This window comes from Cnephaeus nilssonii, assembly GCF_951640355.1.
Source record: "Cnephaeus nilssonii genome assembly, chromosome: Y".
In the NCBI taxonomy this organism is placed as follows: Eukaryota; Metazoa; Chordata; class Mammalia; order Chiroptera; family Vespertilionidae; genus Cnephaeus; species Cnephaeus nilssonii.
In genome coordinates, this window is record NC_137096.1 from 1,979,105 (window position 1) to 2,005,598 (window position 26,494).

Here is a 26,494-nt window from a genome sequence, read left to right on the forward strand (position 1 = left end):
ATTATGTTAACTACACTTAATGAGTTGAACAACATATGTGAAAGATAATCTTCAATTCTGAGACTGTAATTTGTGAGTTGCCATCTGTTTTTGGACCAAAGCATAAGTTGATTCTAAAGTGTTTTTTGTGTTTTTCTTTTTCAGAACCGCTTGGAATAAGAACTGTTTATATATTCATCACTTATGGAATTATTATGGATTCCAAAGGTTTCTTTTTCAAGCAGTTCGGGGCTTCCTGTGGTGACATCTGCTCACATGTGGACACTTTAGGGTATTTAGCAATGGCGTCATAAGGGGATTTTTCTCCCGGGTAATCTACAACCCAGTCAACGCTCAACCACTGAGCCACGCCAGCCGGGCCACAGTTATTCTCTATTTCCACTTCTGAGCAATCACTGTAGAAAAATTATCATTTGCAACATCAAACGAATTCCTGAATCTGGCAGCAACCCTGGCTGGCTGCTCAATCCATTAATTCCTGATCCAACCTGCATCTTGTGCGCCCTCCTTCGGTGCAGGAAAAGCATGCAGGCGGACCTGGGACCACAGGCGGGATTCCTGGTGAAAGCTGTCTCCTCTGCACCCTCCGTGGGGAACGAAGTGTTTGCACCCCATGTGCAACCCAAGATGCAGGTTGGATCAGGTGGAGGTTGCTGTGGCCGGAGCACACACACCGTGCTTTTCCTGGGACAAGGCCTGGTTTACAGTGGCTGCGTGGTCAGCGTGACCAACACGGCACCTCCTTGCAGCCCCTGCTCAGAACCGCCTTCGTTTGAATGATACATGATCAGCCTCGTGAGAGGAAACCTTGTAATGAGCGTGGGAGCCATGAACACCTGAAACAACGGGCTCCACCTGAACAGCACAATGAAGAACGACACGGACACGAAGGATCTCCTGACGGACTGCGGACGCGAGGGGAAGCACAAAGCACCGTCTAGGCCACGTTATTGCCAGAGTCAATGCTGAATTGATGAAGCCTCCAGCTCCACCGGGTCAGTGAGCATCAGCGAGAAGAATGCGCAAAGAAACAGCAGGGGTGCGATCTGCCAGACCCGGGATTTCTGAAACTCCGCGACACAATGAACCTGATCTCTTCCACAAGTGAGAGGAACAGGGGAAGGGAGAACCGATACAGATTTCTTCAAAGATGGAAAACGTACCGAAGGAACTCAGCCTGGATGTCTTTCTTGAATTCTGATGTGAATAAAGCTGACAGTGAAAGGACATTTAAAAATACAGGACGTAAATACATTGTAAAAAGGACTGACTTCCATGTCTCTTATATATGGGAGTCTGAAATGCGCTCTCTCTCTTCAGTTGTAAAAGTAACTTTTCTCCACTAAATGGGTTTCACCTGACTTTCCATTTTTACTCTTTTGTCTTTAGTCCTCAGTCCTGGCACCATCCTTTTCCCCGATGTTGGGCTAACGGTGCACCTACTGGTCTGAACCCCAATCTTACAGGACCCTCTACCTCCATCCATGCTCACACATCTGCTTCTTCCAATTTCTCCCTCTTCCCATCCCATGTTAAAAAAACCACACACACACACACACACACACACACACACACACACATTTTCAAACGTGGTGATTTTATTTGAATCATCACTAGGCATATACAATGCTGGTGTATGGCTTGGTCTCTAAGTAGTTCAAATAAAACATTGAAATTTCGAAAGAGAATGAGAACAAAGTTCGCTAAATTATTCCAAATATATTCTCAGACAATTTCATACTCATTACCTCACGTTTCCAAGTGATTTTGAATGTTGCCTTACATAAAGTGCCCACTACACAAAAGTATAAGATTAATTACGGTATTTTCCGGGTATAAGTCGACTTTTTAACCCAGGAAAATCTTCTCAAGTCAGGGGTGGTTTTATACGCCGGGTGTCGTCTTATAGGGCGGGTGCTGAAACTTCTGAGCCGGACTGGAGAATCTGCGGTCGCCGCATACCGTGGGGGGAGCTCAAACACGGCCGCACTCCATTCATTTCAATGGAGCCCGACGGAGACCGCAAGTGTCTCCAGTTGGCTCGTTTTCGTGCCGCGTATGGTCTCCGTCCGGCTCCATTGAAATGAATGGAGTGCGGCCTGGTGCTCGCCGCATAAGGCGGGGATTCGGCCGCGGCCGTTTTTTGAGCTCCCCGCCACCATATGCAGCGACCTTATGAAAGCAGCAAGGGCTGCGCTGTACAAGCACGGTAGAAGAAAATCCACTCACCAGGATTCGTGAAAAGAAGTGACTTAACGCGGTCCTGATGACAAGGTGAGGGGGCGCCTCACCGGGAAGGTGTAAGTGAAGGGCGGAGCAAGCTGCAGGCGTCCGGGACACCCAGGGTATGGACAAAAAGAGATAGAGCTGTGCCCAGAAAAACACGCCTCTTTCACCCGTCTGGCCCGCCCTTGTATCCTATTACCATACCTCCTTCTCTGCCTCTCACATCTCGCTCCTGAGGACTGCAGTGAAGCGGCGTTGCTAAGTCCCAGGGACCTGCCCGGCACTTGCTCTCTCTCTATTGTTTGTTATCTTCCTCCTATCATCATCGGTTCCAGTTTGGTTGACAGCTTAGAAAACAAACAGCTTGGCAGCTCCCACGGGTTTATTGTCTTATCCTTCCTTTCAGCTTTAGAGTGAATTAGGAAAAGTTTAATCCACTTGCACTGTTTTATGTTTACATGTTTGATGACAAACAGCCTTATGTTTATAAGTGACAGTTTTCCTGCTAAGTACCTGCATGTCATAAGCATTTGAGTTAAAATTACCGTATTGAAATCAAAGCTGATGTGTCTTTAATTTTTATTTGGTGTGCGTTGGAAGAGGGGTAGTCTCATACGGCGAGTATATCCCAAACTCTATATTTGAACTGGAAAATTTGGGGTCGTCTTATCCGCCCAGTCGTCTTATACGCCGGAAAATATGGTAAGCTTTTAGATGCGTGGACAATGAAATGGCCACATGCACACTGAAAATCAAACTTAAAAAACAAAATTTTCCAGTTAATTTTCCTATAAAGGTAGGTGTGAAATATCTGAACGAAAATAAAGTAAATGTGGCAGAACAGGTTTGGCTCAGTGGATAGATTGTCCGTGTGCGGACTGAGGGGTCCCAGGTTAGATTCCGGTCAAGGGCATGTACATTGGTTGCTGACACATCCCCGGTAGGGGGTGTGCAGGAGGCAGCTGGTCGATGTTTCTCTCTCATCGGTGATTCTAGCTTTCTATCCTTCTCCCTTCCTCTCTATAAAAAATCAATAAAATATATTTTTAAAAAAGAAAGTAAATGTATGTACATGGTAATGAAACATTTTTAATACAATGCTAAGGAGAGGTGTCAGAGAAACCAAGTTGGCGGCATAAGGTAAACACCTATACTGCTGCTTCGCACAACGATTTTAAAACTGCCACTGGAAGACAGAGCAGACATCGTCCGGAACCACCGGAAAGCTGGCTGAGTGGAAATTCTACAACAAGTAGGAAAGAGGAAAGGACTCTGGGACTCAGGAGCTGTGGAGGTGCGGAGACCCGTGTGCGTGGAAAGGGTGGGCGGCTGAACACGCGGCTGGCTTATTCGCAGCATGCGGAGAGGGCGGGCAGCAAACGCGCGGCTAGCTTTCTCGTTCGGGAGGAAAACAAAAGCTCCCGACTGCACTGAACTCCAGGTCCGGGTGAGACTTTGAGTACCAAACTCATTCGGGGAGAAAGTGGACTGCCTGGCAGCGGGCGAAACTCGAGAGCAGCCTTTTCACAGAGGTGCGCGCAGCCATTGCCAAGGGACACTGAGAACAGGGCCCTCTTAGGGCGGGGCGGGGCTGGCGGGAAACCAAGGCTGTCTGCTCCACCCGGAGCCTCCGCCCCATCCACGCTGAGCACAGCAGCCCTCCCAGCAGAGACACTGCTGATCCTCACAGCCAATTGGCCTGGAGGTCAACTCCCCCCAGTGATACCAACAACAATCAAGGCTTAACTACAACAAGACTGCACACACAGCCCACAAAGGGCTGCACCAAGAGTGTCCACCTCAGGTAACTGGGGAGGCTGAGCCACTGGGCCCTGCTAGGACACCTAGCACACAAAGCCACTCCATCAGCTCAGGGAAGCAGCTACAATGGGGAGACAAAGAGGCAGGCCACAAAAGAAGGAAATGGAGGAGAGCAAAAGACTGGATATCGAGTTCAAAACCACGGTTATAAGGTTTTTCAAGAATTTCCTAGAAAAGGCCGATAAATTTAACGAGATCCTCGAGGATATGAAAAAGGATCAACTAGAAATTAAGCATACACTGACTGAAATAAAAAAAAAACCACATTATAGTAGACCTAAAAGCAGACTAGAGCATTATAAGAATCAAGTCAAAGATTTGGAATACCAAGAAGCAAAAAACACTCCTCTGGAAAAGCAAAAGAAAAAAAGAATCCAAAAAGTTAAAAGACAGTATAAGAAGCCTCTGGCACAACTTCAAGCGTACCAACATCAGAATTATGGGGGTTCCAGAAGAAGAGAGAGAGAGCAAGATACTAAAAACCTTTTTGAAGGATTTGTGACAGAAAACTTGCCCCACCTGGTGAAAGAAATAGACTTACAAGTCCAGGAAGCACACAGAACCCCAAACAAAAGGAATTCAAAGAGGACCACACCGAGACACATCATCATTAAAATGCCAATAGCAAAAGACAAAGAGAGAATATTAAAAGCAGCAAGAGAAAAACAGTTACCTACAAGGGAGCACCCATATGACTGTCAGCTGATTCCTCAACACAAACTATGCAGGCCAGACGGGAATGGCAAGAAATATTCAAAGTGATCAACAGCAAGAAACTACAACCAAGATTAATCTACCCAGCAAAGCTATCATTCAGAACTGAAGGGCAGATAAAGAACTTCACAGATAAGAAAAAGCTAAAGGAGTTCATCACCGCCAAACCAGAATTATATGAAATGCTTAAAGGTATTCTTTAAGAAGAGGAAGAAGAAGAAAAAGAGAAAGATAAAAAATTATGAACAACAAATACATATCTATCAACAAGTGAATCTAAAAACAAAGGGAATAAAAAATCTGATGAACAGTATTAACTGGTGAATATAATAGAATCAGGGGCATAGAAAGGGAGTGGACTGACAGTTCTCGGGGAAAATGGGGAGTAGGGGGTGCGGGAAGAGACTGAACAAAAAGCGTACACCTATGGATGAGGACAGTGGGGTGGGGGGTAAGGGCAGAGGGTGGGGTAGGAACCTGGTGGAGGGGAGCTATGCGGGGGGGAAAAAGAGGAACAATTGTAAAAATCTCAACAATAAATATTTATTAAATTTAAAAAACAAACAAAGCTAAGGAGAGGTGTCACTTAATTGTGAAACAACGGTCTTTAAATGACATTTGGAACTTCAGTGCCAGTTTGTTCTTTGGAGTCCTCAACTAGTCAGTTAACAAAGGCCAGATTTGTTCGCTCTTGCTGTTTCTGGAAAGGAAATACGATTTGGGCGATTATTATATACATTTTGACAAGCAAAATACCCCAATGCTGACTTCCCTCCTTAGTTCTTAATATTAAGTGTACACTACTTACCAACTCTTTCACAAGCGTTTTGTGTAATTAGGTCAATTCCTCTTTAAATTCTTTTATTTCTGTGGCAACATGCTCTTCCTCTAGTGTCGTTAAGGATGCCACATTCTGAAACAAGGCGCAGAGCTGAGGTATAAACCACTAAGTTTCATCCCACGTTCTCAACATGTGCAATTACATTTCAAAAGTAGCAACTGTTAATATTCACAGGCTGCTCATTATTTATCCCAAATAAAAAGATGATAATGAATGCATGAAAGTCACCTAAGAATTCTTATTTTTAATGTTATAGTTGAGTCAAATGTTATTATTGTAGAAGTGTAACAGGAAAACGATTTACTGGACACAATGGGTTACTGAACAGTTACAGTCAGGCTGGAGCAAAAAAGGAAAAGCAAAGAAAGAAGAAAAAGCTGGACTGGCCCATATCACGAAATACCACAATTTAAAAACTATAGTGAGCTTTCCAGACACCAGCTAACAATGTTCTTAAGTGACTGACCGCCAGTGTAACAGGGAATAACATGATCTGTCACAGGACCTCTGAAAGCTATGGAAAACAAACGTATGCTCTAAACCAGGGGTCCTCAACCTTTTTAAACAGGGGGCCAGTTCACTGTCCCCCACACCGTTGGAGGGCCGGACTATAACAAATTCCTATGCACACTGCACACATCTTATTTTGAAGTAAAAAAACAAAATGGCAAAAACACCTGATGTGGCCCGCGGGCCGTAGTTTGAGGACGCCTGCTCTAAACCTTTCCGCTTCATTCAACAGTCGCCTAGTGCATCCTGTCAGAAGCACTCTGTTAAGTGCTGTGGAGGGACCTAGGAAGGAATACACTCTCCCCCCCACCCCGTCCCCTATAGGAGTGAGCAAAAGAGACCTGTCAATAAAAATACCAGCACAACTCAAAATGGTCTTATAGAACAATTAAGGAAACACATATGGCCATTACTGTGTAGTGATAAAGAAGATTATTATTTAGTTGAGAAAAGGAGTAAGATTTCACCTGGTAAAGAAGGAATGGAAAGTATTCGAGAGGAGAAATATAAGCACAGGAAGTAATGGTGCATTCCTTCAGAGAAAGCCACTCATCTGGAGAGCGGGAGGGAAGAAAGAAAGGAAGCATGAGACACAAAGGGAGGCTAGCCATGGGGCAGATGCTGAATACCCCGCAATGTAAAATGCAAAGCTAAGGACAGGCTCTCAGGAGGAAGGAATAGGATCGGACCATGATACTGCAGAGCTGCCGAGGATGGACTGGAGAAGAGAGAAATCAGGTAAGCGCTCACTACTAGCACAGCTAGGAATGATGGGTCCTGCACGCGGGCAGCAGCAGTGGGAATGCAAAGAAAGAAATTAAAGTCCAAGTGCAGAGGTAGCAATGGCAGGGCCTGGTGATACCTGGATGGGAAGGATGAGGGACTCTGCAGGAGTCGCAGATAACACTCCAGTTCCTACCACAGAGCTGACACTTAGTAATAAACTTCAGATGAAATCTTCCTTAGCACTTTATCAAATCTTCACACCAATTAGTGACGGGTTCCCAGAGAGCATTAGGGTAAACACGTTGTCGACAGGGAAACAACTGTAAAACAGCTACTGCATACGTATGCTTCTGAAGTTTTTAAAGAATGATTATTTTACAAACTCTTACTATTTTACTTAACCTATTTCGGTTAGTTCTGAACAGCGCCAGAGCAACGTGTATTTGAACAAGATTAATAAGAAGAACATCCCATCCACAGAAGAGGAGGCATATCCAGGATTCGATCACCTCCTACATAAGTATGGGTCTGTGTGGAGCAGAGGCCAATGTCACGAGGACCATCTGCTGGTGTGAGAGTGGAACAGCACATAAGCTTTTGGCCTTGCTGTGGCTTTTCCTAACTGTCATGCATCCGGGGCCACTTTGAGTCGCTGTAATAATTCTAACAGCAAATGGGCCATCAGACACTCATAGAATGTATTGGAAAATAACACAGCTATTCAATAATTACAATCGCTATTTCCTATTTTGCATAAACCAGTGAAACAGAAGTGAAAGACAACTGGAACCTCAACATAGGCTTTTTATGATCCATAAGATAGTCGTTGCTCATCTCCTGAAAACTGATTGTTGAAAATGAAATTAGGATTAATGAATCAATTTCAATCACAATGTGTCTATTCCTAGGTAATAGTCCCCCTTTACCATTTCTTGTTTTAATATTGTAACACTCTTAAGAAATCCTAAAAATAAAAATAAATTTAGCATTTATGATAAACCAAGGTCATTAAACCCAAATGGAAAATAGCTAAGAACTTAAAATGTACAACCAAAATGTTGTTCCCATATATCGTGAAACAATTTAGCTTCTACTTCAAAACATACATGATGCTTTATAAGAACGCACTGGGTTACCAAATACAACACACCTGTTTGTGCTCCTTATGTGCAGCTTTCACTTCCTGATGGATCTGATGCAGCCTTTTTATCACTTTTTGAAAACACCTTTGGTGCTCTAAAAAAGCCTTCTACAGGTATAAAAGAAAATAAAACATGGTTAACTTAATATTTAGCAAAACGTAATTCTGCATTAAGTTAAAAGGATTCCTTTCAGTCAGTACGTTTAACAGTTTCTGTGTTCCCTTATATAACACACTAGAGGCCCGGTGCAGAACATTCGTGTACTGGAGGGGGGAGGGGGGAGATTCCCTCAGCCTGGCCTGGGCCATTTTGCATTCCAGGAGTCCTTGGGGGATGTCTGACTGACAGCCTAAGCTGCAGTTGGACACCCATAGTACTGCCACCCATAGTGCTGCCGCTACGCTCACCAGCCATCAGCCCAGCTTGGGGGTGAGTGGCCCTACCTCTGGGAGCGCACTGACCACGAGGGGGCAGCTCCTGCATTGAGCGTCTGCCCCCTGGTGGTCAGTGTACAGCATAGTGACTGGTCGTTCTGTCGTTCAGTCGATTTGCACGGTACGCTTTTATTATACAGGATTCCAGACATTTGTACTCACCAGTAAAATACAAAAACCACAATATTGGTATACATCAGTCTTTGAGGACAACAGTTCCTTTCTTACCCATATTCAAAACATAGGTGAGTAAGTAGGAAACATCCTTTCCGAACAATATTTAGACACGTCGTAACGATTGGCCATTCAGCTTCCACGCAGACGCACTTCCCAATAATGGAGGCCTTTGTGTTCTTTCACCTAACCTCCAGAAACAATGTTGCCTTCTCCCCTACTTTAGCCATTTCCTGTCAGGGTTGTACCCTGCATTCTCTCGCTCCCAACAATTGTAACATCTATACAACACGAAGGAGAGCAGCCTTGTACTAGTATAGGAACGATATGCCAGGTTTTGTCCAGAAAGGTTTCCAATGGCCTTATTTTACATAGGGCACCCTGTATCCTCAAAACAAACCTATGACCAAGGTGCTCTTCTTATGTCCCCTTCGTAGGTGCGGACCCTGACACTCAGCGATACACAATCTGCCCACGGCCCCATGGCTACTCATTAGTCCATCAGAACCGGATCCCAAACATTATGGTTCCAGAGCCCAGGGTCGTGAACACGCTGTACTGTGGGCTGTTTCTCCATGTTCCCCAACATTCCCCCCTCTACCTCTCTCTGTCTGTAGCTCACTCCTGTCACATGATGGCTAATACTCCGTCAAGACTTAACACCCATTGCATCACACACATCCCAGTGGCCCTATTGCCAACCCGGGTCTTCACTTTCCTCCCTCCGGCGTGAATTCACGGTCCATCATAAATCCTACACCCTTGCATTGTGTTACCTTGTCCCCTACTCACTCTGTCCGTGTACGTGCCCAAAGCCCACCCTGAAACACCCAGCCCTCCGGCTGCTCTGCCTTACTTAGCATTGCATCCTAGTCTCCGGATGGATTCATAAGTCACTGAGACACTAGCCTAAGTCAGGCCCGTAGTGAGGCTTGGCAATGAGCCTTCCCAAGTCCCTTCACGGGCCCCCCTCTCAGGAGACGTTTCCACACACTGCCCTCTGCCCTGAGACAGCAGCACCTCCTCCACTGTCCTCCCTCCCCAGGGTGATCAGGTCAGTCCATCAAGCGCGGACCACGCCCTGACCACAGTGACTGGCCCAGCAATGAACCAAGCATCCAGGCTGGATGAGTCCTCCTCCTTCAGAGGCTTTTCTGCTTCAGGTGCCCGACAAAGATGGCTTCCCGGGAAGGTTTGTCTCCGTCCACTGGGGTCCCAACCCGGTGGGGAATCTAGGATGGGAAGCCTAGATTCTGACCCCATGGAGAGAGCCTGATAGGAGAGGGAGGCAGAGCCCAGAAGACACCAGCTGAGCAACCGGAGCCCAGGCACAGGCAGCTGCACCTGGAGCTAACCGCCCGCCCCTCTGGTCTTCCTCGGATAAACCAAGACACCCCTCTTTTGCAAGTTGGCAAATTTCTGTTCTTGGAAACTGCAAGAATCACAAGCACGAGAGCAAATAGAGACGAAGGGCTTTCCCGAGTCTGGTGGATGCCTGTACTTCTCTGCTTTTCTGTGATCGGGGCCCAACCACATAGCCAGCCATGGGAACGGGACCCCGGCTCTCCTTATGGGTCCAAGACATGAACAGGCTCGCCATCCTGCTCGAGACTTGCCTACAATAAACTAATCGAGAACCTGATACCAACCTTAAAGTTTTGCTCGGCTAACGTGAGGTTCTTCTCAGCTCTTTCCAAGTCTTCAAACAAAGTCTCTAATTGATTATTATATTCCTTGGCAAGCTCCTCCCTGGGAAACATAGAGACGGGCACTGTCACACTGCATGTCGCTAAGGTGAAAGTCAGCACATTCAAAACAAACTTCACTTGACACAATTATACCATAAAGGGAAGAAGAGGAGAAGGGAGAAGAGGAACTGAAGTCTCTGGGTGGGAAACAGGAAAATGAAGTGCCTTCCTGTCATTCAAGATTGTGTGTCCCTAACTGGCTAAGTGGGAGGCTCTCTCACATGGCTTGGCTGTTGAAAACGAAGGGAAATTTACTGGTAATATAAATTTTTCTGAAAACGGCATTGCATCTACAAAGTGTTTTGATCATTTTTTTCTTGCAAAATAACCTACAGTTTGAGCTATAGACAAACAGAATCATTGGACATAGCATACCCATTTATCATATAACATTTCCAAACGGGAACAGTTTACCTTTTACTCGCTTTGGCACAACAGATATCTTGTGCACATGAAGAATAAACCCAGTTCAGGAAATTTAGAAGATATTTACAATACTAGAGGCCCGTTGCAGGAAGATTCCTGCAATAATGGGGCTTCCTGGGGCATGAGCTCCCGCTGCCGCCACCACCCCGCACTTTCCATCCCACAGCTGCCACCGCCGCCCTGTGCTTTCCCTCCTGCCACCGCCCCACTTTCCCTCCCTCCTCCTGTGCGCTGTCTTCGGTCTTCACTCCACGCCTGCGTATTCAAATTAACCGCCATCTTTTTTTGGGGGTTAATTTGCATGCTCGCTCTGATTGGCTGGTGGGCGTAGAGGAATGATGGCCAATTTGCATGCTTCTCTTTTATTAGTGTAGGGAAGTGAATATAGCTAAACAGTACACTACACTTATCTTTACATAAGCGGATATAGCTAAATAGTACACTACACTTATCTTTCGTTCAGTTAGCATGTTATCTATACCTATAAAAGCCTAAAAGACCGATTGACCGGTCGCTATGACATGCAGTGACCATCAGGGGGCAGATGCTCAACACAGGAGCTGCCCCCTGGTGGTCAGTGTGCTCCCACAGCCAACCTCTCGCGGTCCCCCTTATCCCCTTCGCCGGCCAACCTCCCGTGGTCCCTCCCCCCAGCCAGCTGGCCCCAATCGGGCCTGGGAGAGATGGCCCCGATCGCTGGCCAGGCCAAGTACCACCAGTGCACAAATTTGTGCACTGGGCCTCTAGTGATTCTATAATAATAAAAGCATAGCATGCTAATTAGACCGGGCATCCTTCCAGGCGACCTTCTGGATGAAGCCTGGGCTGCGAGGGAAGCCCAGGTCCAGGGTTCCAGAGGGAGGAAGGTGCCAGCAGCCTGGGGAAGGAAGACCTAATCCTGCACGAATTCCGTGCATTGCGACTCAAGTATCTACACTAATAAAAGAGAAACATGCAAATTGACCATCACTCTGCTACGCCCACCAGCCAATCAGAGTGAGCATTCAAATTAACACAAAAACGATGGTGGTTAATTTGCATACTCTAGCGTGGAGCAAAGACCGAAGACAGTATACAAGGAAGAGGGAGGGAAAGCGGATAGCGAGGCGGGGCGGCGGCGGCGGCAGGAGGCAGGAGGCGGGAGGCGGGAGGCGGGAGGCGGGAGGCGGGAGGCGGGATGCGGAGGTAGCGGAGGGAGGGAAGCCCTCTGCCCGCCTCAGAGGGCTTCCCTCCCTTCTCTGTTTCGCTCAGGCCACAGCAAGCCCTACTCTTGCAGGAATCTTCCTGCAACGGGCCTCTAGTATATACATATATGTCATATACATATGTTTTCCTTTAGGAGCCCTAAAACTCCATTGTCATTTGAAAGGCAGAAAGGGTCATCTTTATTGACCTCTAGACAATGCCTCTCCATTCAGTTAAGGTGTGTGACTTTATAGAAATAATGGAGTTTTTTGCTTTGAAAAAAATCGAGCCAAATACAGTTTTCAATAGGGACGTCACCGCATAGGAAATGACAGTGATGCTCTTCAGTGACTTGTCCCCACGGACACTAAGAAGTGATGCACAGTCCTGCCCCTGACGCCCGGCAGCCAACCTTTGCTCCTGCCTCTTCCTGTAGTTGTCTCGCAGCTTGTCGGAAATTGTATCCACATAAGAGTTTGCTTTCATGAATAGTTCTTTTTCCTTCCTCAGAAAAGTCCTTTTCAGAGAATCTACATAAAACATACATATTAACATGTAATGGTGAAATTCGTTTTTCCTGCTTGTTGAAGACAGTATGAGCAATGTTCATTCAGCAGTTCTAGAAAGACAGTATTATTTTTTAATAGGCATCAGTTGAACGACCAAGATTCATGGTTCCTTTCTTGTGCTGTGTAAATGTCTAGTTACCCACACCACCACCATTAATTGTATAACTGTGTGTAGAGAGCACCTGGGAAGGCACATGAGCATTTCTTACATTACTGTCAGCTGAGTCCAGTGGCATTGGCAGCACCATGTCCTAGAAACATGCCATGCCAGAGGCAGGTATGTTGTCAGCCTGGTCCTTTAGCTCGAGTGACAGGGGATGGATTTCATTATTTAAGTTCAGCCGGGCTCAAAGAACGGACGCCATTATCCGGGCTTAGCCAGGAGTGACGATTACAAAGAAGCCACAAGAATGAAACATTTACAGCTTGATCTTTAACCAGGATTCCACATAATTTCCTTTGTTTTAAATTCTTGTAAAACTTCCTGGAATCATACTTTATAAAATAAACACGCTGCTTCACCGGCTCTGTGTCACTGTGTTTCCATCAGAGGGCCAGGTGTCCCAAGCGGCCACAGCCTTTCCCCTCTGTCTCTGTGTCTGTCTGTCTGTCTGTCTCTTTTTCCATTTTCTCAATCCCCAGTCACCCCTACTCAGGATTTGTGTTCCGCTCTCTAGCCGGGCTGGACGCGGTATAAGAGACAAATACTTATATTCTACAGCAGTGGTTCTCAACCTTCCTAATGCCACGACCTTTTAATACAGTTCCTCATGTTATGATGACCCCGAACCAAAAAATTAATTTCGTTGCTACTTCATAACTGTAATTTTGCTATTGTTATGAATCATAATGTAAATATCTGATATGCAGGATGTCTTAGGCGACCCCTGTGAAAGGGTCGTTCCACCCCCAAAGGGGTCGCGACCCACAGGTTGAGAACCGATGTTCTACAGGCTTCAATGTAAGCTGCTGCACCAAAGAAAAGAACCAGGAAAGTCAAAGACAATAGCTACAATGAGAAAACTTAACACTGATATAAAAACCGGATATGTCATTCACTCGGCCACACCAAGTGGAATAGAGGTTATTTCATGCAAACTCTTGTAATATCGCACAGCCGTCCAGTGTACCCGTGTATAAGATAAAAGCATCACTCTTATATCAGCATTGGTAGCACCGTTCTCTCCACACACACAAGAACAAGAGAAACTAAGGAAATCTATGAAACCAAATCACACAAATACTTACTGTATCTGAGAACAAGGCTTTATTGTTTTTAATTACCCGCATACATTGCATGTAGTAAAGGATAAGCACCGTTTTACCAAGACGTTGTTTGTTACATACATGGTATGCATACATACACCTGTTATTATGTAAAAGTATTCCGTACAGTGGTTTGCTTCTAAAACGTGGGAACCGCTGAATTAACACAAACCAGAGCTCCCAACAGTGCCTGGCACAGAGTAAGCGTAAGCACTGAGTGCTATTATGGTCCTTGTCGCTGTTATGCACCTGCCTATGTAAAGGACATAATTCTGTAGGATTACGCAAGGGGTCATGTGACAGCACTGTGCGAAGTCTGCTCATGTGATGGTAATGTGAGTTAGTGAGAGGAGGCAAAAGGCCCTTCTCTCCATGTCTAACACCCACACAAGTCGAATCCTGCGTAGGCACATAGGTGCTGCTCGGCCCACAAGTTGTTTATGACACACAACTGAGGGCCCACAGACTATAATTTATTGAACACTCTGTCACATTCTGTCAATATTTGCAGAGAAATGGAGGCTCGGCGCTAGGGTAGAATTCCTTCTTTTTACCTGGTTGGGGTGGGGAAGGGCGAAGTCAGACCCCTCGGGAGCTAAAGGAAGCAAACGAGTCCCATAGAGGAACTGCTTGCTCCGGAGAGCGAGGGAGATTCAAAGTTGCCACAGAAAAGCGTCCCAAGGCTTTAAAAGGCAGTCATGCACGCCCCTGGTGAGCATTCCCCATTGTCAATGGGACACGGTCTGAAACAGTTTATTTTCATGACACTACCTCCTAAATCATACCTGCGTTTTGGTCAAGGATTTCCTCCAATTCCTCACTGTAAAGGAAGTGCATTCAGTGTTAGTGAAGGGCACCTGAAGAAATGCCACGCCAAGTGTTTTACATGCGATACATGTTACCTGAGGAGACCTCTACTTTCCTATCCAGCAAGCAAAAATGACGGTGAACACATTACCTCGATTTCCTCTCCTGAAGGTCAGAAGAACTGTCTTCTGCATCGGAATAAAAATGGAAAAGGTATTAAATGAGTTTAGTAACTTATTTGGGGAATCGTCCAGGGCGAGAGCTCCTCACTGGGGAGGGTTAAGCTTTCCGCCGCCACAAGTGTTGCAGGCAGACCTATGAGAGGAGCCGTGGAGGTGCAGGGCAGATGGAAACAGGTAAGGGACCAGGGCCGCGCTGTGAAGACGCTGCTGCAGGCCTTCCAGGGGCAGGGTGAGAGCCGAGCCTGGGACACACGGCAGAGGGTGTGGCCAGGCTGCCAGCGTCCAAGGAGCTGCTGGGCCAGCACCTGTCATCCCTCTGGGGGTCTGAGGCTCAAGTGAGCCGCCTCCAGGACATAGCCTGTGTCCCAGCTCCTGGAGTTTACTGTTTTAACATCAAGGACACAGCCCAGCCCCATGCACTGGATCTGCTAAGGGTCACGCAGAAGGTACCGGAGGGAAGTTCCTCGGCCTCAGGTGTTTCTTTGCCCCCAAAGTCATCGTTTCTCTTACCCTGCTCCTCCAACAGGGGCTCCAAGTCTCTGTTCATGTCCTTCTTACGACGCAGTGGCATCCTGTCGTTGTCCCGGGGTGGTCACGGGTCTCCTGAGCCTGTGCGCGCCAATGCAAGGTTACAGGGCAGGCTCAAGATCAGTGGTGGATGCGGGGCCGGCGACCTCCGGGCTGACCCCCAGACAGTGTCTGTGTCGCCGGCCTCCTGCCCCCCCCCCCATTCCCCGGAAACAGAGCAGTTTGGAACAGCGGAGCCTCCCACCCAGGGCGGCAATGGAGGGCGGCACCTGCGCAGCGACATCTGCGTGTCAGCCCCTCTGCTGGGACGGAGGCCGTGCCTGCCCCTCAGTCCCAAAGGGGTCTAGCCCCCTCCCCCCACCCTCGCTCCCGGGCCTGATAAAGTAAGGGCCCGCCCGGGAAAGTGGGAAGAAGCCTTTCTGTGCAGGTCCGGGCAGTCAGGTCTCAGGGAGTCCCAACGCCCTGCCTGAACCCCATGACCCCTCACAGGGCTGAGCTGCCCTGCCAGGCCGCTGGGTCAGAGGGACAGACTGGGACCCCACCCTCCCCTCGCTCCCCTCCCACACATGTTGGATCCCTCCCAGGACTGGCAGGTCCTTCACACCCGCTTCCCTGTGGGTTGCTGCCCACCCACAACTCCCCGTCCCCGCCGCAGCGGCCGTGGGAAGGATGGAGATGGGAGGGAGAACCTCGGGCACTCAGAGCTGACAGAGCTGAGGGCACCATCTGCTTCCCTTAGCCTTTCTTTCGCGCCTCCTCTCTCAAACCCCAAGGGTCTGGGGGGGGGATGGTTGGGCCCCTAGGTAGCGATGCAGGGGTGAGTGGCGGTGGATAGGGGGCCTGCTTCTGTGCTTGGAGCCTCTGAGGTGAGCCTCTGCCCAGGCGATGGCCACCCCTGCCCCTCCCCCCGCCCTTCACACAGGGTTCCGCTCCTGTCTGAGGAGGAGCCCAGGCCTAGACCGCGATGGCCACCCCTGCCTCCCCACACGCCCCCCCTCCCTGAGAGCCGACCAAGATGCCCCCCAACCCATCCAACCCATCCCCGGGTCTCATGAGGAGGCTATGGCGGGAGCTGACCAAGGTCAGCCATATCTGGGCCCGGCTCTCCGGTCAGACAAGGCCACCTTGGTGGTGACAGTGGCTGCAGTTCAACCAGCAGACCAGCTCGGCGTCCAGCCTAGGTTGGCCGCGCTGCAGAGCAGGGGTGGCGTAGTTGGCAGGATTCCAAAACACATTTCTCCGCAGCGCAGGCGGATAAGGATTTAAAATTGGCAAAACCACTCAGGTTCCGGTGGGAGTATGAAGGAAACGACCACCGAGTGTAAAGGGCATTAATCTGGCACCGACCGAAAGCGAACTAGTCTCTGAGGACACAGGTCAGTGGTCGTCCACCGTGAGGGCATACCCAGGAGAGGCTGACTCCCGAAGGCCAATGCCGGGGGTCCTAGCAGTCTCTCTGTGCAAGAGGAGCCCAGATGGCGGATTACACCAACCGACCTATTCCCGATCCGGAGACTCGACCCCGGAGCACCACCGGGTCGTCTAGGTTCGGTGCAAAATCGAAACTCCCCTTCAAATTCAAGGAATTCAACTAAGGGAAACGGAAAGTAAAGGAAAATGAAACCTTTTGAAGAATAAATTTACAGCAGAGCCGAATTTATGAACAAAATTTTGAAGAAACTAGCTAAAACTCTCTCTAATTTTCGAAAAAAAGTAACAACTCTCCATCTAGAAACCACATACTGCAATAGGAACACCCCGCATACACAAGGATTCTGTCCGTTGGGTAGGTACGGACCAAGGCTCCGTCTCATTCAACACCATGCAGAAAGTTAAAACTTCTTTAACAAGCTTTTCAAAAGAAATGACCCTACCGAGCCTAACGTACTACCAGAAAGCAAATGGAGGCCGGTAGAGGACGCCCTGAGGGCCAAATATAAAATGCACACAGCCCCAGGCCTCAACCAAAACATGGTAGATCCTAACATTCTGATTCCAACAATAGAAAGGGCGCCACCACAGCAGGAAGTAGGAATAGTACTGCAGACCATCCATCACCTGCAGGAGGACACCGACCAGGGAAGATCACCGGCACAGAAGGCAGTTGCAAAATGCTCCAGCAAGCCAGGAGTAGTAAAGAAGAAGGTAATAAAATCTGAAAATGAAGGGACTGAGGAATCGGTAGAATTCACCTCATTTTCAAGGCAGGAACTAGCGGAACTCAGAAAATTATTAATTAAAGGGGAATTAACGAACGTAGAGTGGCTTGTAAAAATATACGAACTTGGAGGCCACACGTCTATGTTAAGTGCAGATGAACTCACAGCAGTGATAGATGCAACAGAAGTAGCCAAGTTAAAAACAGCAGTAAAGGAAACTGCAGAACAACTCTCAAATACAGGAAGATCATTCTGGAGCTGGATAGGAGATGCATGGAGAAGAGCGTTTCCATCAGTGGACCTGTCTTCGGGACAGTTTTCAGCACACTGGGAGTCTCCTACACAATTACAGGCCCAATTACGGAAACTGGTGATCCTAACTGGCCTCTATAAGCCAGATGTGAGCTCACCATGGGAAAACTGAGATGTAGAAGGGATAGTCAAGGTACTAATAAGAAACGCTCCAGATGGCTACAAAATGCAGCTTCAAAACCTTATCGCAAGGTCCGACACCGCAGAGCATATTAAAAGGAAAATCCAACTGCACCAAGACCTATCACCAGAAAAGAAATTCGCCTTCGCGGTAGAGGAATCAAAGAAATACTCCTTTCCCATGCAAAGGTATAGAGGACCTCTACAGCCCTTAAAAACACCCCAAACCAATCAAAACAGGCAGAATGACCAATACAGACAAGGACATGCTTATTATTGGAGAAGGAACAATCCGTTCTTCAAGGACAATAATAAATTCAGAAATAATAATAATAATAACAACCCATTTAAAATAACCCATGTAGAGGTAATAACCACCCATTCAACAGAAACCCAGCAATCCAACCACAAAATCAAAACAAAAACAAAAAACAACCCTTCAGGACAGAGACTCAAGACAACAGTCCATTTCAAAATAGTCAAAACCCCTTCAGACAGAATCAGGGAAACTGGAGAGGCCCCCGGCGAGCAGCAAGTTCGGCAAGAGGGGGGCCATACCGGACACCAATGCCAGAACATGACTTCTACACTCCAGACCCTGAGGAAACCCCACCCAAGGTGCCTATATTCAGTAACCCCCCATTGGTTACAGACTCACCATTCCACACCATCCATGACCACAGACCATACATATCCCTCCAAATCTCCCTGGGGAGCGGGCCATTACAATGTAAAATCTTGTAATAGACACCGGCTGGCAGGTCTCCCTGCTGAAAGAAACCACCGCTTACAGAAACATTTCAATGCAGAACCAAAGAAAGTGAAAGGATGCACTCTCAGGGCTGGCGTTCCGGAGGCTGTTCTGGGAGGCAGAGATAGTTAAGATTAAGTGGGCATAGTTCAGTTCCCAGAAAAGAGCGTGCTGAACTCCCCTTTAGTGCTTATCAGTAAATGTCCTGGTCTTTGTTGAAACAAATTAAAGACATCCTGGCTTCTAGTTTCTGTTAAAGCAAACTCCTGTTTTTACGAGCTTTCTGTTAAAGATAAAGCATTCCGTTCCCACGAGAACGGGCCATCTCCCCCACCTTTCCACCCCCACCTGCGTGTGGTTTTTGCCCATAAAAGCTTGTAATCAACCCTGGCTCAGGGCTCCGGTCAGCAGTCTCTTGTCAGAGTTGCTGCCTGTGAGTCCCTGCGCTGCGCTTGAATAAAAGAAACCTCTTGCTTTTGCATCAAGACTCGAGTTCGGCGTTTGATTTGGGGTCGTCGCTCTGCCACAGGGTCGTCACGGCCTTACATTTGGAGGTTCCACCGAGATTGATCGACCACCCCTCAAACGTCAGAACCGACCTTGGAGGTAAAGGGGCCCCCTTGTTTTGTTGTCTGTTGTCCGGTTCGTCTGATAATTGTTTCAGTATTTCTGGTTATTTCTGGTTCTGGTGACAGGTTGTTCTCTCCGTAAGGAGAGGGCTCCTCTGACCGGTTAGAGTCCGGTCAGAAAAACTGTCAAACTGGGGGACGCCCCAGATTCAGGAGACGACCGAGTAAAATTGGTCGTCGTCGGGTGTCCGGCGACGGGCGGATTGAAGTCCGGCCGGACAATCTGGAGGACGGGAGTCCGTCCGTCTGGTTATATTAGGTCATTGTTTCAGTCTCGTTGGGCCCGTTGTCTGAGTGTTTTGTTCATTGTTGTCTGTCTTTGTCCTGTGTTTCAGTTGGTCTGGTTCTGTGTGCACACTTCTGGTTTTGCAGCCGTTCGGCGACTCGTAAGAGTGACCGAGCAGTAGTCGGTAGACGTGCCTGGAGGACCACAGGTTGCAGCCCTGGGGGACGCCCCAAGGGTGGAGGAGAGCCAGGGACGCCTGGTAGTCTCCGTCTGGGGGGGTGTAAAAACCCCCGTCTGGGGAGGTGTAAAAACCCCAGTCTGGAGGGGAGTGGCTTTCCCTCAAAACTCTGGGACGAAGCGGGTCGCTCCCGCTGGTTGGCACATCGTCCAGCTGTTCCCAGGTGTCTTTGTCTGTTTGGTTTCTGTGTCTTTCTGTGGACTTCTGTGGACTTACTGGACGGATGTTATGAGATAGACTCAGTCCACTCCAAGTGAGTGGAAAGGGGAGCTTAACCCCCCCCACCCGGAGGCCATAGAGCTTCCTCAGGCAAATTAATCAGGTGACTGTTTAAACTCTGGTAAATATCTAATAGGAGTCAAAACCTCAGATTGTTTGGTATATAAATATATAAATATAAAAGTATTTGTTGTCTCTTTCTGCTTTTAATTTATTTAAAGATGGGGCGGACCTGCTGTGGCGGAATACAAAGGTCTTTAGCAGCTGCTGAGACACCTTTTTCTCAGAGTCCTTTGTTCTCCGTCAGAGAGGGAATCAGCCCACTTAGATAATAAAAATTCCTCTGTTTGTATAAATGAAGGTTTCAGTTTGCTCTGATTTGTGAATTTACTGTATTAAATTGAATTTTAAAGTCCTAAGGTTGATTTAAAAATATCCATTTATAACATTTCAAAGAACAAAAGAACTTTTATTTACAGCTTCCTTATCTCTTTTGGTGCTGGGAGACTCCCAGCTAACAGCTTCGCTGGGAGGAGAGATTTTCAAGGCCCTGTCCCTGCCTGTGACATCATAGTCCAACGTGAAACTAAGGCTGAAGTTACTATTAACTCTTTATAGACCCCGTTAACCGTTTGTTTAACTTACTGTTTTCAGTTATTAGGATCCTCATAGAGGACATAACCTGATCTTTCCCTTCCTCTCTCATTCTGATTCTAATAGCATCTGTAACTGGATTAAAAATCTTTTCTTTCAGGAAGCCATCCAGGCTTTCAGCTCACAAGAAATCTCCTCCTGCGAGAGGAGAAAGGGACCCCCCAGAAGGGGCTGGAGGCTCTCCCTCTCAACAGGTGTTTGTTTTGTGTTTTGTCATATCGGTATCAGGACTGTTTGTTTTGTCTTTTTGTCTTATATTTTCTGTCATAATTGGGCCCTATATGTATATATTATTTATTGAATTTTCATTTGTCAAGGTTTTGTCAGTTTATTATCAGTTTGTTAAAATCCTCTCAGAGGAGAGGACATTGAGTGGTTCTTCCCTTCCTGTGTAACCTTTGACTGTGTAATTGGATTACTGAGCTTTTATCAAGGTTCTGCCTCTCCTGATATAACGCTCTATGTGTAACCTGTCCCTCCCCGAGCCGGACTGCAGGATGACTTTTCCTTCAACACACTGGTCCCGCCAACTGGCCTATGGCAGAAGCCAGAAAAAGCGACGGTAGGAAAAGGAGGCCCCCATCAGGGGACTTAGAGGCAGTATTCCTGTTATCTGCTTAGATCCCAAGAATGTAAGAATACTTGTTTACTGAAATGATATAAGGACAGATGTTTATTTGATATTTTGTTATCTGCCTGGTTATAATTATTTGTTCATATATAGAAATCTATAAAAAGAAATAAGAAACATTTAATTTGTTTAAGGCTGGGTGCTCTGACACATAGCAAATCGCCCTGAGTGGCCACTGGGATTTCTTTTTTCCCAGGGGTGTTTGCTCTCTGTCAGAGGGGGAATCGGCCCGCCTAGCAAAAGTTCTGTCTAAGTTTATTAATTTGAAGGTATAACGTTGTAACAATTGTGGTCCAAGAGGTTAAAATCAGGGACCAAGTTTTAAAGTTAACTATTTATAAGAAGGAAGCTTGAGCTGGCAAAGTCACCAAGTCTGCCCAGCAAGCTCAAAAACTGAATGAATCTTATTTCTGACACCTGCTGCCACCCAGTCTGAATCAGTGGTGGAGAAACGGTCTCAGAAGTGTTTGTCTCAATTGGCCATTTAACTTTGATGTGATTAATGATTACAGCACATTGTAAAATCTTTAGGAAGGAAAGAAAAATATTTTGTGGGCCACTTGGTCCTTGTGTGTATGTGTCAACTCTTAAATTATAGTTTTAAAATCAGTAATTTTAATAGAAACACACTCAAGCAGAGGGGCTTTTCAGAAAGGTCAGGGAGTCTGATTGCAGTGTAAGGGTCACTGGTTCCCCCCCACCCCCCATGCCACCTTCATTGGCAGGAGACAAGCGCTTTTCCCAGTGGGAACAGAGAGTGGACTGCCAGATGAAAACGCCTCGGTGGGAGCCTTCCTTCGCCACCTGGGACCCGCGCCGCGCTCCCTGCCTCTGCCCACCCAGCGTCCATCCCCTCCAGGGGTTGTTTTGAGTAGCTGCTGGAGGCAGCGATGAAAAGGGAAATTCCCTTGTGACCCCCTGCGCCCCAATGAGACCCAAGAACCCCTGACGTCTCCTTGGACACTTTTCACCGTGTTCTGTTAGGGGACTTAAAGCCATGTTCTGTTAGGGGGCTTAAAGAAGGCACAGCTAGTAATTCCCCTTTTCAGGCTTATCAGAATCTGAGATCATTATCTGTAGGAAGAATGTGGCCATTTGGGACTCAAGCGGCTAGAGGCCTGGCTAGCCTGGGAACCGGCTGCAGAGCCTGCTCCCTCCCCCGCTGCCTTTTCTAGCATACAATACTGAAACATTGATTGCTAGACATGTTTAGAAATACTTAATAGAAGGTCTGAGGCATGGTTATGCATTTTTGAAGGACATAGAAGAAAGGTTTGAAGGCTAATTTGAAATTGTGAAGATTTTTGTAAAGGTTTGTGCATGTGATAAGATAGAACAGAGAAAAGTAAAAAGAAAGAAAAGGCCAGCAGCAAATAGGAAGCGGGGGCACTGCAAGAGAAAATATCCTGGCAGGTTACCTAGAGAAGCAAAAGGGGAGACTCAGACTCCAAAGGTCTTTAACTTAGAGGAAGAGAACTGACAGGACTGGGGCTCCTTTCCATTGAGCCCCCAGAAGCGCAGGGTAACCTTACAAGTGGGGGGCAAACCTGTTAGTTTCCTGGTGGACACTGGGGCAGCCTATTCAGTCTTGACAGAGCCGATGGGACCCGTAACCTCTAAGAAGACATCAGTCCAGGGAGCCACCGGACAAATTGCCTGTTTTCCTTAGACATCAAAAAGGACTGTAGACCTCGAAAGGACACGGTGACGCATTCATTTCTGATCATGCGAGAATGTCCGTACCCCCTATGTAGACATGACCTCCTGCAGAAACTATTTGGATGTGCCACCATATCCTTTGAGGGGGACGGAGCGGGAATTCCTACGGGCAGTTGGATACTGCCACCTGTGGATATCGGGGCTCGCGGAGATTGCTAAACCTCTGTACTCAAGTACTAGGGGAATGCATCCACTGAACTGGACCGAAGTGGAACAACAGGCCTTTGAGAAGCTAAAGAGGGCTCTCGTCTCAGCACCTGCCCTAGCCTTGCCAGACGTCACGAAGCCCTTCCACCTCTACGTGAGTGAGGTAAGGGGCATTGCCAAAGGGGTTCTCATTCAGACTCTAGGTCCCTGGAAGAGACCTGTTGCTAAGAGGCTAGACCCCGTGGCAGCAGGGTGGCCAGCGTGCCTCTGGGCAGTGGCCACCACAGCATTGCTGGTAAAGGAGGCAGATAAGTAGACTCTGGGCTAGGAACTAGCCCTGACAACACCCCATGGTGTGGAGGCCCTCCTTTGAGGTACTCTGAAGAGATGAATATCAAACACCAGGATCACCCAGTGCCAAGCTCTTCTCCTAGACCAGCCCTGTGTCCGGTTCCATAAGACACTGGCCACCAACCCTGCCAGCCTGCTTCCAGATGATAGTCCAGAGGAACCTATGCAGGGCTGCACAGAGGTAACAGACGCAGTATGAACAGCTCGCCCAGACCTGACAGCACGGTTGGGAGCAGTTATGTTCAGTTTTAGTAACCCTGCCGTACCTGGACCTACGCAGACCCCCTCTTACACCAAACAAGAGGAGAAACTGGCAGAACAGAAGCAAGCCATCAAAGGACCAGATGGTTGGTGGATCCTACCAGATGACAGACTGTTGGTCCCAGAGGCTCTAGGTCGGACGTGAGTTGCCCAGTTACACCAGGCTACCCACTTAGCATCACCAAGACTTCTGAACTTCTGCAAGGCAGGTACTCTTAGATAAAATAATTAAAAGCATAGTCACTAGAAATACAGTTTGTGCACAGGTAAATACTAAGCAAGGTAAGAGGGTCGCCCTGAGAATTCGGGCCCCACAGAAATTACTCCAGGAGATTATATCTAGCTTCGGGCTGCCAGTAGTCATAGGATCAGATAACAGCCCCGCCTTTATAGCCAAGGTATTTCTGGGTATAGCTCAAGCCTTAGGCCCAGAATCTGGACAGGCATGAGCAGGACTCTAAAAGTACTTTAACTAAATTTGTCCTAGAAAACGGTGAAAACTGGACCAACCTCCTGCCCTTCACCCTCTTATGGGCCAGGTGTACCCCCTACCGGTAGGGGTTTCCCCCTTTTAGAGATCATATATGATAGACATCCCCCCACCGCTTCCTTTCCAGGGACAGGAAGAAACTGAAAGCTGGAATTCATAACCATTCCCTTCCTTAAGTCCTTACAGGCTCTATACCCAGAGAGCCACCCATAAGCTTGTTCGAGATGCACTGCCAGTGCCCACCGCGGACCCTGTACATCCCTTCCAGCCCGGGGACTCGGTATGGGTAAAGAAATTCACTGCCCAAGGACTCACCCCAACCTGAAAGGGATACTACACTGTTATCCTGGGCATGCCCACGGTTATTAAAATGAACAGCACCCAGATCTGGCTACACCACTCCCAGCTCCTGCACCAGGAAACGGCCTAGATCCTGGCAACCAGCAGCCTCACCCGTGAGATCCCTAGCCTGGGCTCCACGCAGGCCAAGAGGAGACTCGACACCTGCAGGAGGGGAACTGGACTTCAGTGAGGACAGTACTGATGGGGACCATGGTACTGAAGTATAATAGCAACCATACTTAGATAAAAACTGCTGTTTGAATTTTAACCCTGCTATTCTGGCTTTTGTACACACTTGCTTGCTTGGACAATAGAATAGTTTGAAAAATTGATACAGCCGATCCCCTTGGTTCACCACCCTCATATCCACCCTGATGGGTCCCCTTATTATACTACAAAAGTTCCATGATTGGAACTCCCCAAAAAGAAAAGGGGGGAATGAAAGGATGCACTCTCAGGGCTGGCGCTCCGGAGGCTGTTCTGGGAGGCAGAGATAGTTAAGATTAAGTGGGCATAGTTCAGTTCCCAGAAAAGAGCGTGCTGAACTCCCCTTTAGTGCTTATCAGTAAATGTCCTGGTCTTTGTTGAAACAAATTAAAGACATCCTGGCTTCTAGTTTCTGTTAAAGCAAACTCCTGTTTTTACGAGCTTTCTGTTAAAGATAAAGCATTCCGTTCCCACGAGAACGGGCCATCTCCCCCACTTTTCCACCCCCACCTGCGTGTGGTTTTTGCCCATAAAAGCTTGTAATCAACCCTGGCTCAGGGCTCCGGTCAGCAGTCTCTTGTCAGAGTTGCTGCCTGTGAGTCCCTGCGCTGCGCTTGAATAAAAGAAACCTCTTGCTTTTGCATCAAGACTCGAGTTCGGCGTTTGATTTGGGGTCGTCGCTCTGCCACAGGGTCGTCACGGCCTTACAAAAGGACCTACAGGACATATTGCAGGAGTCACAGGAAATGTGACCCCAGCCTACCCCACACGAGGAAAAATACTACACAAAGGCAAACAAGCCCTAGTCTCACCTCAGGCTCAAAGCATATTGGATACAGACATCCCACCAACAGTATTTTGTCACATTTCCCACACACCCAGGCTCCATGAAATCAAAACTTTCCTCACTGCACTACACACACCTCCATTACCATTACCAGAAGCAAACACAAATTCATTCGCACCCCAAGACCCTCTACAAGGACACAAGAATGTAACCGAAACACTTAAAACACTTTTAGAAATTACAAAATACAACAAACATTTCCCACAATGATTATTTCCCACGTTAAAGGGTCACGTTATTACAACCAGGGGACACGGAGCGACTCCCATCCCAGCGCAGCAGAAAGAAACGCCGCCGCCGGGACACTTACCTCCTGAGCGTTCCTCGGGCGGGGGCTCCGCCCGGAGAGTAGATGGGCTTTGGGGGTGTCTTCTTCGTGTCACGGCCTCCGAGTGTCCGTCAGCCAAGGGCTCACGGAGCCGCTAAAGGACAGAGTGCGGGCAAGGCTGGGGCTCAGGCAGCAGGGCGGCTCCTCTTCAAATATGAGGGACCTGGCACGCCCCCTGACGCCACGTCAACGGCCAGGCCTCTGCGTGGACTCCCACAAGGCATTGCGCGACCCAGTGACTGGAGGGCCCCACCCCCTGCAGGTCCCGCCCCGCCCTTGCTTCCGCCCCGCCCCTGCTTCCGCCCCGCCCCTGCTTCCGCCCCGCCCCTACTTCCGCCCCGCCCTTGCTTTCGCCCCGCCCCTGCTTCCGCCCCGCCCCTGCTTCCGCCCCGCCCCTGCTTCCGCCCTCCTGCTCCCTCCCGACTCAGCAGGTACATTGCTCTCAAGTTGCAGTGCAAGTTCTCTGGTGGCCAGCTGCTGGGCGGGCATCCGCAGCCTCCCAGCCTCGGCCAGCCGGCACTCTAGGGGTGCATGGGCGCGGGCCCTGGGTCTCAGGGGCCTGGC

The 26,494-nt window shown here is 48.1% G+C and overlaps 1 protein-coding gene across 5 annotated transcripts; it reads right to left on the reverse strand.

Annotated features, from left to right (window-relative positions):
• Nucleotides 1-5,288: 5,288 nt before the first annotated feature.
• Nucleotides 5,289-26,099, reverse strand: LOC307096442 (uncharacterized protein). 5 transcript variants are annotated; one of them, XR_013813271.1, is made up of 10 exons: nt 25,913-26,099; nt 15,282-15,380; nt 14,741-14,777; nt 14,568-14,602; nt 12,360-12,477; nt 10,238-10,337; nt 7,989-8,087; nt 6,975-7,158; nt 5,570-5,674; nt 5,289-5,461 (listed from the first exon to the last, which is right to left on the reverse strand). XR_013813271.1 is itself a non-coding variant. In XM_079766054.1 (9 exons), exons 2-8 carry the CDS (start codon nt 15,340-15,342, stop codon nt 5,597-5,599), a joined length of 528 nt encoding a protein of 175 aa, XP_079622180.1. In that variant the 5' UTR covers nt 15,343-15,380; nt 25,913-26,099; the 3' UTR covers nt 5,289-5,461; nt 5,570-5,596. The 5 variants fall into 5 exon arrangements, 1 of the variants encoding a protein (XP_079622180.1); XR_013813272.1 differs by having other exon boundaries at nt 5,570-7,158; XR_013813274.1 differs by lacking the exon at nt 25,913-26,099 and adding an exon at nt 18,549-25,436 and having other exon boundaries at nt 5,570-7,158.
• Nucleotides 26,100-26,494: the final 395 nt, after the last annotated feature.